The sequence below is a fragment of the Cavia porcellus genome, unplaced genomic scaffold (genome assembly GCF_034190915.1).
Source record: "Cavia porcellus strain 051 isolate PalLab524CR breed Dunkin Hartley unplaced genomic scaffold, mCavPor4.1 scaffold_25, whole genome shotgun sequence".
NCBI lineage: Eukaryota > Metazoa > Chordata > Mammalia > Rodentia > Caviidae > Cavia > Cavia porcellus.
Genome location: NW_026947508.1, coordinates 13973423 through 13993272, shown reverse-complemented (window position 1 = coordinate 13993272; position 19850 = coordinate 13973423). Strand labels below are relative to the sequence as shown.

The 19850-nt window shown below is 46.3% G+C and overlaps 1 protein-coding gene across 4 annotated transcripts in view; it reads left to right on the top strand.

Annotated features, from left to right (window-relative positions):
• Capzb (capping actin protein of muscle Z-line subunit beta) overlaps window positions 1–19850 on the top strand; it is a 127819-nt gene that overhangs the window by 30910 nt on the left and 77059 nt on the right. The window contains exon 1 of one of the 4 annotated variants that reach the window (XM_063235626.1): window positions 4271–4274. The exons of the other annotated variants lie outside the window; for them this stretch is intronic. Coding sequence (XP_063091696.1) covers window positions 4272–4274 — 3 coding nt within the window. The 5' untranslated portion in view covers window position 4271. Of the gene's footprint in view, window positions 1–4270; window positions 4275–19850 lie in introns of those variants that run through there. 4 annotated transcript variants of the gene reach the window in all.

Genomic DNA, 19850 nt, shown 5'->3' with positions numbered 1-19850 from the left:
CCTTGGACTGAGTTATGGACAATTGAGTCAGGGGATCAGACTGGCAGACAGTATGAGTAGAGACACAGGAACTGCACTCTGACCATTTTAGCATGTGAGCACATTCCCTTCCTCTAGGGACCAAGGGGTTCCTGCAATATTGGGAAAGGCAGGGGCTCCAGAGACTGGAGGATGGCGATGAGAAGGCTACAGGGACGGTGCTCTGTCTTGCTCCGGATCTTGAGCTGTGAAGGAGCCTGGTCTTAAAGCTCGGCAGACCTGATTTGAGTCTCAGTTCAGCCTTTTGTGGGTGCAGTGACTTTGGGCAAGTTCCCGACCCTCATTTTCTCCCTTTCACCTACCGAGAAGTCCAGTGAGAGTTGGCTTCTTCTCTTTTCTTGTTTTTTTTTTTTTGCCGCCTTACAGACTCACCTCCATTGAGACAGGGTCTTGCTGAATCCCTAAATTGCTCAGGCTGGCCTGGAACTCATGTCCTCTTAGCTCAGCCTCCCGGAGTATTGGGATTACTGGTGTGCACCATTATGCCTGATGAACTGAGTACATTTTAAGTCTCCGGTAGGTTGGACCTCAAAAGTGGTTACTATGCACAGTGTTGTGGCTCTGGAAAGGAATTGTTTGCTCCAGCCTGTGTGCTGTGGCTTTACTGTCCCAAGTCAGAGGCGAGGGAGCTGCAACACAGTCCCAAGCCGTTGTGAAGAAGCTTGTTTAGACGTTTCATTAGACTCACCTGGCACTGCTGGCAACCCGGTGTCAGCACACTGGGTATCTCCTTGTTCTTTAAGGTTTTCAAAATTATAATAGTTATGCTCTGCATCTGATCTTTTAAGTTGTTAAAAATTCAGAAAACTACAGTAGCCATGTATTAAAAAAAAAAAGAAAGAAAGAAATCCCACTACTTGGGCAAAAGATTTATTTTGGAGTGTTTCTCTCAACTTTTTATTATTTATTTTGGCAGCCAAATGTAACATAGGTAGTATTTCTTAGGTATAATACTATACTCCGGGTGGATAGAGCGAGGCAGGGCAGTTAAAATCATGGCTCTGGAGCCAGGTTGCCTAGGTTCATTTTCTGGACTTGCCTTTCTTTGGTAAGTTCTTTAGCCTCTCTGTGCCTCACTTAGATTTGTGTTTTGTGGATTCAGTACATTAACACACCAAATGCTTAGCACGTTGCCTGGCACACCAAAAACCTCGTGTTGGTATAACTATTATTAACACCATTTCCACGTATTGCTCTATTTTTTTTCAAGACCCTGATGCTAGCTGTTCTATACCATCCGTTATAGGGACATAACCAGAATTTGCCTTGAAAGCAGCTCTGATTGTCCAGAGCATGCTAGCGTAGGGCACAGAGACAAGGCACCATGCACTGGTGGCGTGTGTGAGGCCCACCGTTTCCCTGCTTCTCCCGGCTGCATGCCCCATGGTGACTCCAAGTGCGTTTCTTCTGGCTGTCATCAGCATCTCCAAGCATCGAGACCCCACTTTGTTCTTGGAGCTTTGGTTCCGGCTTTGGGAAGTGTGACCTTTCAGGGCTATTCAGTGATGCACAAGTGGACTTTGTGCACATCAGCCTTACAGAGACTCCAGGGTCAGGAGTCTGTGTGGAAGTGGGGCTGCTGGGGTTTCATCTGCAAATGAAAACCACCCGGCTGGCCGCATGGGTCAGAGGAAAGCCAAATGTGAGAAGTCAGGGGAGGTAGGGGCAACCTGGGACAGCCTGCGCGTGGTCTCTTTCCACGTCCCCTTGCTCTTCAGCTGCCAATGCAGTGTCAGGTCATTCCAGGACACTAGATTCTCCCACCAAGCCATGGCCGGTACATAAGATGTGACCCTGAGCCTAGAAAGGTGACACACATGTCGGATCTGATGGGAGAGGAGGAACAACAGGTGGCCAAGTGACCACCAGGGTCAAAGTGCTAACTGTCGTGGTGAAGAGAGACGGTAGAGTAAACAGCAATGCTGATGGGATCCACATGTCACCTGGGGAGGGGAGATCTGGCTGTGAGAAGGCCAGTGATTAAATGACAGATGCTGGAAACTATCTTCCCCAGGAAATGTGTGGCTAAGTGACAGCTTATTGCCAAACTAGGATTAAAGTTATTCTAGTCACCAGGCAACTTCTAGTGTGAGTCATCTGCAGTGGAATGGACCAAAAACCAGCATTTATCATAGGTAAGGGAGGGTGAACACTTGCGTCTTCTTTTGGTCTAAATGATTGCAACTGTAACCAAGTTTGCTTGCTGGTTTTAGAGATGAAATGGCTTTGGAAATTTTGCCTGTGGGTTTTGCGGGTTAAGGAGGTTGCCGGAAGGGAATCAACACATTAATTTTCATCTCTAAGCATACCTCAACTTGGGGCAACAGAAGTAGAAAAATATTAATCAAATGACAGTCAAAGCTCGCCCACAGGGTGGAAGGGAGGAAGAGGAAGCTAGCCAGTTTACAGCCAGGAGGAAATATCCCCTCACAGGTGGAAGAAGTGCCCGCAGAGAACGTGGGCGTTCTGGATGTTTGCTTTGCGCTAGGCACTGCCCCAGGACTACATCAGTGCCAGCCACTCACCGCCCTGCTCGCTCTTTAGGCCCCATTCTTGCATTTGGTTACTTGGAGACTTTTGGCCTCCTTTCTCTGCAGACCACAGTCCTTTGGTGTTTGATTGGCTGACAGGTTGGCTAGTGATTAACCCTCCCAGGAAAAGCCCACCCAGCCCAGACCTGAGAGCCCCCTGCTGCCCTGTACCCACCTCTTGTTAGCTGTGCCCACCTGGTCCCCACATTGAAGAAAGCTCATTAAAATGCAGGGGAGTGAGAGTGTCATAATTAGAGAGCTAGTGGAGGCTGCTTTAATTAAACCTTAAAATATGCTTCATACGTTCTTAACAGCCATTAGGGCAGATAGCTTGGGGGGCACCAGCTCATCTGTGTGACAGCGCTCTAGTGAGACACCCAGGGCGATAGGACTTTTCCCTGTGGGCAGCAGAGGTGGTGCTTGGGAGGGCCGCGCTGGGGCCACCTCTGGGACCACTGTGGTATCTACTGTGGCCATTGCCATGCTTTGGACAGTGCTGTTATAATCTGGGAAAACAGTGTTGAATTTTTACATCTTAAAGCTTAGTTTTTATACAACACAAACCCTAAAGGGTGAAGTTGACAAAATCTAATTGGTAGATCATAGGCTTTTAGAGACTGAAAAATACTATAATAAAAGGAGCATCAATTTTCCTGCCCAAGGAAAACCACTGTTAGTATTTTCATATATCAGTCCTCTCTAGGATTTGGGTTTTTTTTTTTCCTTGTAGCTCAGTTGAGGTTAAATATTTCTATCCAGTTTTGCTAATTTAACATAAAATAAATGTATCCCCGTGGTTTTTCCCCCCACATTGCAGACATGGGAACAGTTACAGAATTATCTGCTCCCATCCCTGTGCCCACGGGTTTTTCCAGTATGTGCAGCCATAGCTGCTGGCCTTCGTTTGAGTCTTTCAGTGTAGGTGCCTAGAAAAGGAAGGAAGCATTTAAAGAGAATAAAACCAGACAAAATAAAACAGAACGAAGCCAATCAAAACAAAACAGTAAAAGTGGTACAGGATAATAGGAGATCATCAATGGCTGCCATAATGCCTCTTGTTATCCTCAGAATTGCTGCCCGTACCATCAGGCATAATAAAATCAAACAAAATAGAATGGAGTAAAACCAATCAACACAAAACATTGAATAAAATAAAGCAGAACAAAACAAAACCGTGAGAAACAACATTGGATTTCAAAAACAAGACAGAAGGAAATCCCCCCTATTTGCCATACTGCATATTGTCATCCTCTCAGTAGATCCTCGGACCTCAGCTCCACGGAAAGGATGAATTGTTTCTCCTCCCAGGACCCACAGGCTTCCACCACCAATTCTTTTCTTTTTTTTTTTTTTTTGGTCTTTTTTGTTTTTACCGGTACCAGGGATCAAACTCACGACTGCCTGCTTACAAGGCAGGCGCTTACGCTGCTGAGCTAAATCCCCAGCCCCCCACCAATTATTTTCTAAGAGAATTATACACATTTATACCTTTCCAAGCATCAGATGGCTTTCCCAGACCGTAATCATTTACCTTTTATATAACACATAATCTTCTATTCACCCTCTCTTCACAAATGGCTTATTGTCCTGTTGTTCATTTTTAACTTCTTTATTTTGAAATGAGGTCTTGCTGTGTTGCCCAGAATCGCAGTCCTCCTGCCTTAGCCTTGTGAGTAGCTGGCACTAGAGGCACTCGCCACCATGCCTGGCACATTTTGCCCATACCTTTTTTCCTCCACTTGAATATTCCAGGGAGGGCTATCTTGTCACTAGTGGCATTCAAGTGTCTGCTGAGTGAGAGTTTTCTGGCACACAGTGCATCCTAAACTATGCAGACTCTCTGGGCACTTTGGACAGCGATGCCTCCTTCCTGTGTGTATCTGAAGCACACTGAGTGGCTGCTCGTGAATGCCTTGCCTGGTACTCTGTACAGCCTAGAGCTGGCCTCTCTCACCTGGCCAGGTGATTGCTGAGCAACCACCCATCCCCCTGGTCCACCAGTTGCTCTGGCCAGATGCTCTTGACTGCAGAGCCATGGGCCTTGGGCTGCCTCTCTCACAGCCGTACCTGTCTCTGCCTCCAGTCCTGGATTGTGTTTTGTTTTTCTCCAACCACCATATTGAGCAGCTGATTTACATGCCACAGAATTCCCCAGCTTTAAGTGTAAACTAGTTTTGTAGATGTTGAGTAAATGTTCAGAGTTGTGCAACAGTGACCGCGGCCTACTCAGAGAACATTTCCATTATCCCAGAGAGATCCCTTGCATTTATATTTGCAGACCCCTGCCCCAGGCAACCTTTCACTGTCTCTGTGGCCATTTTCATATGTATGGAATTGTGGGTATTTTTTTTTTAATCATTTGATTTTAAAAACCGTACCTGCTGCCAGGCTGGTGGCACAGGTCTGTAATCCTAGCAGTGAGGAGACTGAGACAAAATTGCCGTGAGTTCAAGGCCAGGCTGGACCGCAAATGAGACCCTGTCTCAGAAAACCAAAATAAGTAAAAACAAATAGATTAATTAATTAAAATAATATGAAAAATCTGGAAGAATGAAAACCAAATTATTATTGATGGTTGCCTTGGAGGTATGTGTAGGTGATAGGCTTCTAGGGGGACTTTTTATTTTTGTAAGCTTGATTCATTTATAGAGAGCTTATGTTACATTTATAATCAGAAGAAAAAGGCAGGGGGGAAAATGCACATTTTATTTGCAGAAAAAAACAAGAATGAAGAAAAAGTCACAATTCTTTTTCATGAATAAAACCACTTGAACTTTACTTTTTAAGAAGGCTTCCCCCCAGTCTTCTCCAAACAGAATTTTGAAACTTAGCTTTCATGCTTTAAATTTTTTCCCTGCTTCTTCCTTGTTAGCATCATACAAAATTCCTTTTAATAATTTCACAAGGCTTCGTCTTATGGCTGTACTGTAATGTACATATGTTGTACATGAAGATTGTTTTTGTTTTTTCATAAATAATGTCAAAATGAGTACCCCTGTATCAAAGCTTTGTGTAGGGCCTTTGCAGAATTCCTAGGTGAAAGTTTGTGCCTTAAAAAACAACCTGTTTACCCCCTCTTGCATGGGAATTGTTTGCAAAAATTGCATTCTCTATATCTTGTCTGAGTTTTACCTCTTCTTTGAAATGACTGACTTGGAACCCAGAACTGGGTCTAGATGCCCAGAAGGTGACTTCAGTGTGTCAGGTAGCAGTCTGAGGTAGACAGTGGCAGAGAATTAGCAGAAATGCCAGGCCACTGCCCACAAGTAGTTCATCAACACAAAACCGCATAAATCCAGACAGGGCTTAGGTACACTGTGTTTGGTATGAATAATTCCTTTCATTTATCATTAGTTTTGTCATTAGTTTATCAATAATTCCTTTACACTTATCATTTGTAAGAAAATAGTTTTAAGAATGTCAAACCAATGAGGTTTTTGTTTGTTTGTTTAAATCACATTCAAGCCAGAATTGTCACTGGGCAGTGGAGGCTGTAGCCTGAGTGTCTTTGACAGTTAGTTACTCGGTTGTTAGAGATCGGACTATGAGAGAGAACCCTGGGGACTTGGGAATTTGAGAAGCAAAAAGTGGAGGCCAGCTACAGCTGCTGTAAGGGAGACTGTCCTGCTGCAGTTCGTGAGGGATGAAAGCCTGAACAGAGATTTTTAAGCTGGGACATTTCGGGGAATTGGAGGTTAGGGAGGCCCCTGGGTGTTTTGTATATATTTGCATTTCCCTGGTGAGAAGGACCATAGCTTTCCTCATCCTGTGCTCGATGCGGAAGGTTGTGTCTGGGAGACATCCTCACACCCTGTCATGATACACCCACTGTGCAGCTTTGGTCTGTGATCTGACCTACTGAACCTTGGTTTCCTTGTTTGTAAAATACCTGGCACAGTACGTGGCATACTGGAGGTGTTTGCTTGTATTATTAGAAGTCAGGCATGATGGTACATGCCCATAATCCCAGCTACTTGGGGAGGCAGAGGCAGGATTGCAAGTTCACAGGTAGCCTGGGTAACTTAGCAGTATTTTGAGTTATGGTTCATGTGATTGTGCAAGACAGATGTGGACCTGAAACTCAAGTATCCTTGTATCTCCTTAAGGCTAGGTTTTAAGTTGGATGGTCCTATTGTAGTTCTGTAATATGATATCTTATTTAAAACAAGGAGTGGGTTTTAAAAAATCCTTTTATAAAAGGAAGACATGCTCATTATAGAGAAAGGTGTAATTGTTTTAATTTGGGGGGAGAAAAGCTGAAATTAAACCAGCTACGCATGCATTGTACATGCATACTGCTCCAGGATGCTGCTAGAATGGATGCAAATAATGAAGACTTTTAGTAGAATTGGTGCAGTGTTAGTTTCCACTGAATGGTGAAGCTAGAAGCCGTTGGACTTTCCTACACACAGTTCCCAGCCAGGAGACTGCAAAAAGGAGAGCTTCCCACAAGAAGGGCTTGTTGACTTTTGGGAACCCTGTCACTGTGTTTCAGTTTTTCAAAGCAGCTGTGCTGCTGCAGAGCTGCATGGGAGGCTTCTTTGCCTCTCCTCAAAGGGCTTTCCTGGACTGACGGCAAAGGACAGAGAGAAAGTTGCCTACTGTCCACTAAATATCCCATTCATATAGCCCAGGTGCCTGTGAGAGCCTAACACTCAGGTGGCAGCCAGGACTTGGTGCCAGGATTGACTCATTAATAAAAAGTTTTAAAACTTTATGGACAGGGTCTGGGGGTTTAGCTCAGCGGCATAAGCGCCTGCCTTGCAAGCAGGTAGCCGTGAGTTCGATCCCCGGTACCGATAAAAGGAAAAAGACCAAAAAAAAAAAAAAAAAAAAAAAACTTTGTGGACAGTTATGGAATGGTTGCCTAATGTGCAGAGCCGAGTTTGATCCCCAGCACTACCAAACAATATGCTTAAAAAAAAAAAAACCTATAGAAAATTTCAAGCATATAATAGAACAGTGAGCCCCGTTTATCTATCACCTAAAAATCATTCTCCATGGCCAGTTTTGTTTCATCTCGCCCTACCTACTCTGCTTTCCCCCAGTCTGAATTAGTTTGAGTTACTCTGTTTTAAATTTAATAAGCAATCTGGGTCTCTCAGTTCTGAGAACAGAATTCTAACACTGCATTGAGGTCTAAATGAACAGTTAGTTTTTTTGTTCTTTAAAAATTCATCAGTTTAAAAATTCTTTAGCCTTTTTTTATGATTAAAAAATAATGTAGGTCCATTACAACTGGAAGTCACAAACTTTAAAGGTAGCAAAATTCCCACAATTAATCCCACCATCCACTGTGATGGTGTTGAAGGGGCCCTGTAGGTCACTCTCTGTAGATCACTCTGTACTTCTGAGCACCTTGGTGTTGCTGTTTCTTGCCTGGTGCCACACAGCTCCAAAAGTGAGCTGCTGTCACCCAGCATCACCCAGGGGTGTATGAAGTCTTCTCCCCATTTCCAGGGTTCTGAGTGATGCAAGCCACTGAGTGTATGTGGTGCAGGAGGGCTGAACATGCTCAGCGCTCCACCATTCCCAGCTGGTTGCCTGTTGTTGATGCACGCTAGGTGCTCAGTGGAGGAAGCCGAATGTGTGTGCAGTTACTCCCACCGCCTTACCTGGCCGAGGGAGCCTTCTCTTTTCTGCCTTTGAGGCTTCCGTTTTCCTGTGCTGGGGCCAGCATCCGTGCAGAGTCCTGGATCCTACTGTGCAGTGTCCTGAGAGTACCGCAACCCTCACTTTACTTCCAAGACGAGCTGTTAAGCAGCTGAACTCCTCCCCTCTCTGGCAGCTGTACTTAGAACACAAGCAGCATAGGCAAGAAATTCAGGGCAAGCTAGCCAGGGATTCCCTCTTTTAGAGTTTCAGTTTAGCCTTGCTTATCATTTCATTACATCATGTATGTTTTCTGATTTCGCTGTTTTGAAAACATAATTTTTAGTGTAATTGTGTGTCAAAGATGAAATAGAGGAAGTTGATGGAGCAGGATGTACTGTTGCCTGTCACTGCTCCTGCGTCCCTTCTCTGGGCACCGCCCTGGGGATATCTACAGACTTTGCTGCTGAACATTGATCACAGGTGCACAGACCCCACGGCTAGTGCCAGGGCAGCTTCTTGCTTGATCCAGTGATTGCTGATCAGAACAGCTGCCCTTAGGCTGGACTGAAATTCACCTTTTCCCTGTAAAGAAAGGTTCTACTGAACAATGAGGTTTGTATTTCAGGAAAAATGCTTAAATCTACATAAAGAGCCAATTGTTTTCACATCATCCCTACCAGTGTCTGTATCTAATGCATATTCATCACAAAGATACCTTTTATTAAAGCGTCTCCTGAGTGATTGTGTGATTGTACCTCCAGGTACTTTCTAGGCAGTTTATTGGACTTGTCAGTAATATGTGGGTGTTCTGCTTCAGCCTCCGCGAAGGTCTGTGTTCCTTGCCCTACCCCCCACACACCTGGCTGTGCTCTGGCCCATCCGCTGGGTTCACGTCTGGGCCTGGAGGATGTGGATGGCAGCAGGAAAAGTGCAGCGGAAGTACAGGGTGTTAGAGCTGAGTCCCTCCAAAAAACAAAGTACAGGGCTGCATAAGGATGTAGCTCAGTGGTAGAACCCTTGGCTAACACACGCAAGGCCTTGGGCTTGAGCACTAGCACTGGTGGGAAGGAGGGGAGCAGAACAGACCTCCAAGGGTTGACTCTTACTGGGAATAACATACTGTTTGCAGAGAGTCCATGATGGCTCTGCATCAGGCCTTTGGGGCATGTCACGTGGCGGAGAGCCTGCACCTCTTGGGCATGACTCTGGACAAGAAAGGACTGTTGGTGGATAGTGTGAATGGAAGAGTTGCTGAGCAGCCAGTGCAGGTTGAATGAACAGCTTGCTGGTATGGTAAGCTCCCTTGTAAGGAGAGTGGGACTTTAGAATCACTACTTCTGATAGTGCATAATTCTTTAAGAATAAAAGACTTCCAATTCAAAAGTTTCACAGCTTGATAACTTCTTTCCTCATGTGGTCAGAAATACTTGTGGTTGTAATGGTCCAAGTTGGCTTCAGAACTACAGTTACTGTAAATGCAAGACATTCACAGGAATAGGACAGTCCTGGTCTTCGGCTCACCTTTCCCTTGTGGGGATTTTAGGATACTTTTTAAGAGATTGTTTCCTATCTCAGATGAATTAGCCCAAGAGCAGCAGGTCTCTTTGGCACAGGCAGCTCCTGTAGAGGTTGTGCCACCATGCTCCATATATTCTTGAACTTTTGTGGTCTTGGGTAGAACTCAAATGATTTTTGCAACATACAAGAATAAAGCCTGGCTGAGGAGTGAAGCTGCTTTCCATTCTTGATTGGAAACGGATTCTTACTCCTGCCCCCTTGCTTTGGATTTAATCTTCCTATTGGAATGAGCTAAGTCATTTTCCCTAGCCAGGGGACATCTTATAACCAAAAGAAAGAGTGAGTGGACCTTGCTGATGACTGTGAAGGCTTCTTGGGCCATCAGCCCCTAGTGGGGAGTCAGGCACAGCACCTGTGTCCCTTCTTGGCACCACTGCTGAGTTTGAGAGCTGAGGTTCAGACCGTAACACCTGGCACAATGCATAGGCCCAGGGCTGAGTCACAGGAAGCAGCATAGGAAACAGACAGGTAGTCCAGATCCAGTTCGACATAAAAGCTGGATGAGTCCCCGGGCCTTGGGAGATGTGTATTCCTCAAAGTGATGGAAGCCCCAGTGGTCGTCGTTGGGACTACTGGGGTGCAACTTGGCACCGACTGGCTTGGGAAAACCTCTCTTCACTCTGTATTCCCTGATGGCCTTTAAGTGTATTTCCTAAATGAATTTTCTTAGCGAAATCAGCTTTCCCATAGATGGTGAGCAGCAGGGTACTTGGGGTGGAGGTGCTAAAAGAGTGGCCAGTTTCCTATTTTTTCTTTTCCTCAGTTCTGTGGTCTAAGTGAAACGCACTAAGCCACACGTGTTTACAGAGTGCAGTTGGATCGTTAATATTTGTTTCGGTGATGTATCATACAACATCTGCCTTGCTGCCTCTGGTGCAGGATCCTGTACTCTCAGTTTCGCAGCCTCTCCCTGCGCGGTGATTCCAGCTGGCAGAGCTGTGACTAGGGTTTCTGTTAGCATTCCCACGATCCTGTAAGTGAGGAGTGTGACCTCGGCGCTGTGTGCCCGTCCCTCCGCCGCTGCTGGAGGTGGTGGGAGGTAAGAACAATACTTGGATGGATGGATTCCCTGTCTAGGGCGCTGCCGGAAAGCTGAGCGTTTGTAGGCCGTCCAAACACTACCATTCTCTGGGGATTCCAGGGTTCGAAAAGGAAAGCGAATTGATTTCTACCTTCTTGTTAAGAGGAAGGAGCCTAGCAAAACAACCCCCTCTGCCTTTTCCAAGCCCTCCTGCCGCGCCTCCCATTAGTTTTGGTCTCAGAACTTATGAGCTAAGTTTGGGGGGAAAAAGTTGGCAAACTAAAGCAAAGATGTTTTCTCTTTGTGTCATGAAGCGCTCCCACTGGTGAGTTTTGAGCCTGACTTTGCTGAGGTCCCTGGTAAACAGTTTCTTCAGTTTCCTTGGGTGAGGGTAAGGGAGTCCAGGAGCCTGGGGAGGAGCATTCCTGGCTTTGCAATACTAGAAGGGGGTGTCTTTCTGTGTCCCCATCGCCTTCGGTTCCCGATTGCTTTCCCAGCTGTAGAGTCTCTTCCTCACCTCAGTTCCACAGACCATGCCGGGATGCACAGGCTCCTGTGGCTGGCCAGCATTGCATTCTGTGTTTACAGAACCAGGAGACAGGAAACCATTGATTTGTCATTTATTTCCTTTATTAGAAACAAGCAAGTGTCCCACTCCAGCACTTACTTTGGAAAATATGTCTCCTGGGGCCCAGCTACGTACTCTGTGTGGCCTTGAGGATCCTTTGCCTCTACCAGCAAGAAAGGTCTTACCCCTGGTATGGTAACAAGAGGATGGTGACAGTGTCTCAAGCTCTTGCGTGGGCCAGCACCTTTACCTCCAATTGCTCCTTCCCGTGTTCTCAGAGACACGCTGTAAAGGGCCTGAGACATTTCTCGTATTCATGGAAGACCTTGCTAATTTAGGGTCCCTTATTGTGAAACCATTTGCTTTCAATGAAAGGTATCAGGCAGTGGATTTAATTGTCTGATGAGACCTGTAAAGAAACAGTTTTATGTAGAATGGGAGAATGCCATTCTGAGGAATTTGAGTGTTTGGATCTATAGAAATGGTCATACACACATTCCTCCTGCGTAGAGGCATGCGCAGTGTGAATGGACGAGCCTAGTCCGGCTTTGCTTGCTTTGGACATTTTTTTTAACTTTGCAGGCTTGGTTGCCCCTGAGGTCTTCCTGGTGCTCACAGTCTTGGATTTGTTCTGGGTATAGAGTCCAACACTCTTTCCTAGAATGGGCAGAAGGCCAGAGAGGGCTTTATTGTGAAATGTGAGAATAAACATATGTGTTTCCTTTTACTCTTTTACCCCCCTTCTCCTCCCTGTTGACCCTACTTGTAAAATTTGTGGAGCAGTGACTGTCCCAGGTCTATGCTAGTTACTTTGGAGAACTTATTCCCCTTTATCCTTAAAATAGGGTCTGGCCAAGAGTGCCTCTTTTTTTTTGGTACTGGGGATCAAACTTACAACCTCATGCTTTCCAGACAGGCCTTTAGGGTGCTGAGCCTAAATCCCTAGCCCGAATGCCTCATTTTTATTGGAGAGACTGGAGGCTCAAAGTATAGTGGCTTGTCCAAGGTCCCACATGATGACCTGCTGTGGTCAGGATTTAAATGCAGAACCCCTGTGTGTCACCCCGCACCTTCATCTGGAGCGCAGTACAGATGCAGAGAACCCACTGTTCCTCCCTGGAGACTGTACAACAGAGGTGGCAGGAAGGGGGCATGTGACAGCAGGTGACCTGGCACTTGCTGGGTTGTGTAGAGTTGGGCACAGAAGCTTTGGGGCAGATGCACTTGCCTTTGCAATCCCAGCTCCATCACGCTCTGTGCCTCAGTTTCCACATCTGAGATTAATCTAGCACTGACCTCTTAGTATTTTTTCTTTCTTTTTTCAGAACCAAGGATTATCTTGTGCATTCTAGGCAAGCACTGTTATCACTACTAGGCGACACTTCCAGTCCCTAGGATCATTTTTAAGATTAAATGGGAGGCTGAGGGCATAGCTCAGTGGTACAGAGTGAGTGATTAGCATGTGAGAGGCCTTGGGTTCCATTTCCAGCACAAACACATAAAACAAGTTTTCTGTATTTATTCACATAGGCATATGAAATAGGAGCCTGGGAACCCAAGAAATAGTCAAGTTGGTGGGGGACAAGCGGCAGGAGGGATCTAATGGTCTGTAGCACAGTAGGGTAACTATCACTGACAACAGTTATTGAGTATTTCAAAATAGCTAGCATAAGGGATTTTGAGTGTTCCCAACATAAAGAAATTATATATGTATCTAAGGTGATGGATATGCCAATTATCCTGATGTGATAATTGAATATTATGTAGATGTATTGAAATGTTGCACTGTTCCCTACAAATATGTACAGTTACTATGTGTCAAGTAAAAATTACAGTACTATTTTTTAAATAGATGTATGTCTGTAATCCCACAACTGTGAGAGGCTGAGGCAGGAAGATTGCAAGATCAAACCCACCGTGAACAACTTACCATTTAGTGAGGCCCTGTCTGTAAATAAATAAATGGACAGAGCTGGGGATGTAGCTCAGTGCGCAGGTCCTGTATCCAGTCCGCAGTGTGAGGTGGGGGTACTTTTTGATGCATAAGCATTTCCTTTTCCTCAGGTCTCCCTTTGGACATAAGTCAAAAGGTAGCACTGACCCCCATCTAGATAAAATGCTTGGATTCGTGGAGGCTTTATTTTTTCCCCAAATCCTTTAAATCTTGCTTCTTTCCCATGAAGATTTATCTGTGCTGTGCTGTTTGCTGGTTGGACTTTGAGGTCTCCTCACCTTTGAAAGGCAGCTGCAGTGCTCTATTTTGGAGTGTGTAAACCCATTCTAAATGTTACTGGTTGCATCGAAGCCGTCTTGTAAGTGTGTTTGGGAGAAGGTTCATGTGAGTCGGCTGCTTCTGCTATGGAAAAGGAAGTTTTACTTTTCTTAGCCAGTGAATATGTGGACTTTGTTTTCTGAACTTGTTGTTTTTTACTGTTGCACAGTTAAATGCAGGGGACTCAGCTTTAATTATTGTCTTCAATTTTTGAGAAAGGTTTTTAATTTCTTGTGCCATTGTGGGGGACATGGGCAGCACAGCACGTATAACATCTGTTGAAGGCATCCTGGGATACCCCTGAGTATGTCTCTCACTTCCAGTTGACTAAGTGGAGGGATTAGTTGCTTGTTACATGAACTGGCCAGAATCGTGCAGAGGCAGCAGCTGTAGACATCTGGGAAGCCTGGATGGTCAGACCCTGGTTGATGGCCCCTTGTGGATCTTCCGAAGAGGTCCAGGAAACCATCAATGAGAGAAGCTGTCCAAAGAAGGCATTAGTGTTTCTGAAAGATCCACCTGCCAGAGAGAGTGTTTGTGAAAAGAGTCTGTAATCCAAGGTGACAGATTTCAGAATTTGCTGATAGACTTTTTGCCCAGCCGTGGGGTGGGCAGGGGCGGGGAGCATTCATTTCTTCTGTCTGATTTTATGAGGTAGCAGGTTGTTTCCCAGAAAGCACTAGAAATTAGCTTTTCTGTAGTTCAGGTGTCTTAATAGTGGAAGTTGAGCATAGAAGTCAACTTGTGTTATGGTCCTTCCCTGCCCTTTAGTCCTCTGGCTCTGGGGCAAGTGGTCTAACCTGTCCGAGCCATGGGTTGCTTTCCTGTGAACGTATGCACAGCCACTACTTGCCCGACCTCCAGCTCAACAGTCCAGGCCCTGCTCTTCTGTTGTCCCTTAGTGATGTTAGTTTCTTCCCCTTAATCTTTCATAATTGGTTAATAATTGGGATTCTTGTCACTGAAGAGCAGTTCATTTTAAAGATAATCTGGAAATATATAAATCCTCTTTTTTCTTCTGGTGCTAGGCATTGAACCCAGGGTCTTTTGCATGCTTAGGACATGCTTTACCATTGAGCTACATTATCAGCCTTTATATAAATGTTCTTAAAAGTGCTGTTGTTCTAATAGTGTAAAATTTTATTCCAAATAGTATTTTGAGAGTGTAAACCCAGCTCCATGCTTAAGATTAAACTGTAAGCAGATGAAAAGCACTAATGTGTAATAAAGGATTTGTTTTCTGATCCTGGTTCATTTGCTGTTTAGTTGTATGCTAAGTGTGATTAGTTATAAAATGCCTGGGCCTTAGGTTTTCTCATTGCAGTAGTTGTTAAGGTTTTCTTTGCTGTAACTTTTCTGTGTTCTGAAGCCTACACAGGTAAGGAAGGCACACACCCAGGAGATACTGCGCCAGCTCAGTCAGCTGGTTCATGGGGAGGCATAGAAACAGTGCGGGAGAAGTCAGGCAGAGCCCTCCGTGCAGTGGACTTGCCCACGGTCATCACCGTTGTCCCTTGTATGTCTAAGTTACAGACTGCAGGCATCAGTCACCCTTCAGTGGAATGTAGGTTGGGAACAGAGTTTCTGTGTGTGCAAGCAGGTCAGCAGGCCATCCGAGCTGCTGGTGGGTGTGAGTCACCCCTGCTGTGTGCTTGGAGTCCTTAGTGTTGATGACTTGCAAGGAGAAAGAGCACCTGCCTTCTAGGGGAGGCAGGACACCAGCTTCACCCCGTGCTTGCTGGGAGGCACCCTGCTGTGCTGCCTTCCTCCCTTGGGAGGCTGTGTGGCTGACTCCTGCCTAGGAATGTTTGCCATGTCACCAGGCTCCGCAGGTAAAGGCTGGTCTCTGGAGAAGCTGTCCCGTGTTCTGCAGTTGGAGGTTTGGGCCTGTAAGCAGAAGCATAGCTCCAGCGCTTGAGCTTGAGTCATTTCAGATATTTCCCTTCCTGAAAGAATGTGTAAGGGAAAAACCCACTGATGGCTGTCGCAGTTTGACACAGAGCCTGTATTAGGTTACTAAGTTCCCTGGAATAAATGGACACGGGGGATAGATGCACGTGGAAATTCTCGTGCTGGTGAAGGTACCAGGGAGCTTCGGTCTGTCTGTACAAGGCCTGTCACATTTGTCTAGTTTCAGCAGCAGCCGCAGAGGGCTGTGGGACTGCCCGCAAAAGGGGCGGGAGCAGGCTTCGTGGTGGACTCTTCCTGGGCCAGGGGGTGAGGGGCTAGTAGAAAATCCAGGAATGGACCTGGGACTGGTCCACTGTTCCTGTCCTCTGCCCTTCCTCTCATTTTGGCCTTCGGGAGGCATTGTTCCCTGCGCTCCTTGGTACACAGGCCAGGGGAGGGGTGGGGAGCACCGTGGAAGTCTGCCCTCTTTTGTTAGTGCTAATGACTTGGAAACTGCTCCAACACTCCACCTACCTTTCTAGAGACTCCTGGCAGCCTAAATGGAAAGCCTGTGTCAACTGGAGGAAAACCAGGGAGGAACCGGCCCTTGAGCACCCAAAACATTATGTAAAAGTCCTGGCAGAGAAGCCTTTGGCTCCAAAGAACCCTGCTGTTCAGGCAGAATGTTCTGTGAGGCACCCCTCTTGGCAAGATGCGGTCCCTTGTTCCCAGGGGCCCTGTAAGGTGGACAAAACGTAGGCTCTGCAGGGCTATTTGGTGACTTACTTGATTCTGTCATGCAAGTTGTATGGGAAACGGGATGTGCTGCTGTTGTTGCTAATGATAAAGGTGATGTTATCGGTGTCTTTAGAGTCTTAAATTTAAGAATGAAAAATGAGTGTATGTACTTTGACAGTGGGGTCAAAGTACTAATGAACTATTTGTGGGCTTGTAATTCTGAACCTCAAGTTGTGAATCTTTGGTGTATTCCTAGTCTCAGAATTACTACAGGAATGGATTTATAGTTTTCTGGTTTCCCAGTGCATAGCAGATTAGAAGCAATATATTAGATGAGAAAGCAAAACTATAGCCCTCAGCCTGAAGAGGCAGAAAATTTTAAAAAGACTGTGTTCCAGAAGTACAGAGAAGTATATCTGGTATCTTTGGACCAGGGAAAAGATAGTTTAACTGTATTCAGCGTAGTCTTATGTTCATTTGCATGGTGGAAAAACACAGACCATGTTACACACCTTGGACAGATTGCTCTCTTCAGGTTAAAGAGAGTTAGTACTTTGGTTGTCTGGAGAAGCAGCCACTGGAAGGACCCCTTTATCCCATGACACTGGGTTAACAGGGGCACAGTAGCTCTAACCGTAGGTGAGGGTGCGGGCATTCTTTCCTGCTGTCTTTTCTTGTGCTGTCTTCTTCTTCGGCCATAAGCTCCTTGGGGGCAAGGCCTGTGTCTGACAGCTTGTGTTTTGCCAGCCTGGCATTCTTAGGGTTGCCCAGTTGGTGAATCCAGTAAGGAGATGGCACAGTGCTTAACAGGATGTCTTCCAGTGTGGGCATTCCAGTTAGGTGTAATGTTTCCACTCTGCGCCAAACATCTGCGTCTGTCGTTACTCAGTGTAAAGCGAGGGGCGGGCCGAGGGGAGTTTGAAAGGCCCACCCTGCCCGTTCTCTGTGGTCCTGACACAGCATACGTGCAAAATGATTTTGTGTTCCTGGTAATTGAAATGACATTGACACAACTACTGAGCTGTTCTTTTTTAAATGGTTAATTTCGCTGTCTCTGTCCCGTCTCCGTCTGTCTCTGTCTTCCCATGTGAGATAGGAGTTTACTTCTTATACACTCAACTACTAAGTCATTCCTTCTCTTGTCATCCTCTGTGTGGTGACATCTAGGACTGAAATGTTTTCTATTGCGTGATTTTTTTTTTTTAAACCTCAATTTTAGAAGCTGGCTTGGCCCAGCTGTGGTGGTCCACAGTAGACCCCAAGGTTAAGGGAGGCTCAATCTGCCACCTGGAATGTCACTGTGGCTGTGGCTGCACTGGAGAGGGTTTTCCCATGGAATGAAAGTCACGCGGATGGTTGGTGCGCTCATGTTTGTGTTTGCCATGCTGTCATCACCATGTCTGTCCCGGAGGGTGGCCAGGCAGTGGAAGAAGCACTTCTCTTTTTATTAATCTGAAAAGTACAGTGTTTGGAGTGACCTGAAGATGGTTGTGCCTCAGCTCACCCTTCAATCAGCTCCCAGATATCCCCTAGGACTAGTTATTCCTAAGCCACATGGCAGAAAACAGATCTGGCTTTTCAACAGTTGCTCTTCGGGTCCCGGACTGCACAAGACCAAGCCCTGGTTAGGTTAGGTGCGGTGTGTTTGCGGGCAGTCAGTCTGGGCTTCAGGGGGGATTACCTTTGTGCAGTCCATCAAGTCAGTATTGGTTAAGCCTCTCAGAGATGGAAACCCACCAAGGACTTGATGAACTTCAGTAAAAGCTTTGCAGGCCTCAAGGCCTGCAGATTATTTTTGTGTCGGTGGATGCAGTCAAAGCCAGGATGCTGAAGAAGTCCCTGTGCTGGCCGTCCTGCCCCACCACATCTCTGTACAGCCCGTCTCTCCAGGGTCACCACAGGAGTCCTCCTGTGCCAGTTATGGTTGCCATCTAACAGAGTTACCCCAAGACTGATGACTTTAGAGGATGATGATCATTTCCTTGTCGCCCGTGGGTTTTGTGGGTTGGTGATTCAGGAGGGCGCTAGCCAGGTGCTTTTGGTTTGCGGTCTTGTGCTGTTGTAGTCAGCCGGCCACAGCTGGGAGTGTGGGGGCCTAGAGCACCTGGGTTCCTCGGGTGTGCCTTACCTCAGAGGGCCTGGGGGGTCTCTGAGTGTGGCCTAGGTACAGGGCCTCCTCCATACAGCAGGGTAGCTGGAGGGAAGGTGAAGTTTCCTTTGCCTCTTGGGGTCCCAGTACCTGTACCCCGCACCTGGCGGGGAGAAGCTGCAGTCTCCCTTGGTCTGGCCTCGGAAGTCTCAGAGCATCTGCTGATGACATGCTCCTGCGTTTCCAAGGGAGGGGCACAGACACATGCGAGGCCACAAAGAGGTGCATATGAAGTGGGGAGCTTGGTAATGACCAGTTTGATTCACCTTAGAGACTCGTAAACTTTCATAGAAAAGTGAATTTTCAGATTGAAAGGGCCAGTCAGCGTGGCACAGAAGCCTTATGACGTAGAGGAGTGAGGGTCTGAGCCGAGGGTAGATCCAGGTGAGGCCTCTCAGAGAGACGGGTGTGCTCCCGAGGGTGGTGAAGCCCCGGTGTCAGGCATGCACCCTCGCTGCCCGCCCCCAGCCCTTGGCTCTGGGGCTGGAGGTCTGCTCTTGTCTCTTTTATGCTGCTGCTGCAGGCACACTGTGGCCTGGAAGGCCCTTTGGGAGCTGCCAGGGGCGTAGGATGACAGCCCAGCTATCGGTCCCTCTCTTAAAACATCTTTTGGGATTTTGTGTACCACTCTGTGGGTGCCTTTGCACGAGTGTTCATTGGTGTGGCTAGTGTGCCTGTCATATTAAAGGGGAGCTTGCTACAGGCTGGAACATGTCCTGTCTTCATGTTTCCACCTAAGACACTACTTTTTTTTTTTTTTTTTAATGCTTTCCACCTTGGGCTTTGCCCCTTGGCAGTGGTTTAGTAGGCCAGGTTTGACTATATGCCCGTGATTGACAGCATCAGACAGTGTGAACTCTTCAGTAGCTAACTTAGGCTTTAATGTCTTATTTGACTTATTTTTCAGAAAAATTGTTCTAGTTCATTTTAATGTTCTTTTATTTTTTTACAGGGTGAGTTGAGTAGTGTGAAGACAAGCAAAAGCAAAAAGATTCTTGCCTCTGTTTACGTGCTTAGAAAGGCTGCCCTGGCTGCCCGCCACCCGAAGTGGGGAAAGGGACCGCTCCTGTCCTTCCACACCCTCAAGGACTCAGCCTCTTTCCCATTTTGATTTTGACTGCACAGCAGCTCTGTGAAACCTGGGACTTTATGTTCACCTCGCAGCATTAAAAACAGCACTTGTTACCTAGGAAGCACTCAATAATTATTGAATGACTAATTGAATGGGCAGAGAACTCTGGAAGCTGAAGTGAAATGGTCATTCTTTTGCTATTTTTCAATCGAGAACAGTGCCAGGGGGAGTGGAAGCGGTAAAGCTTATGCTATGAGGGAGCTGTCTGAGATCAGTTAACACTTTGAAGAAGCTGGCTTAGTCAAGGGCTGACAGTTTACAAAATAAGTAAAAAGCTGGGTAGGGGCATAACCACAAAAAGGGTGATGGTATTTTTTTAATTTTTTTTTTTTTTCTT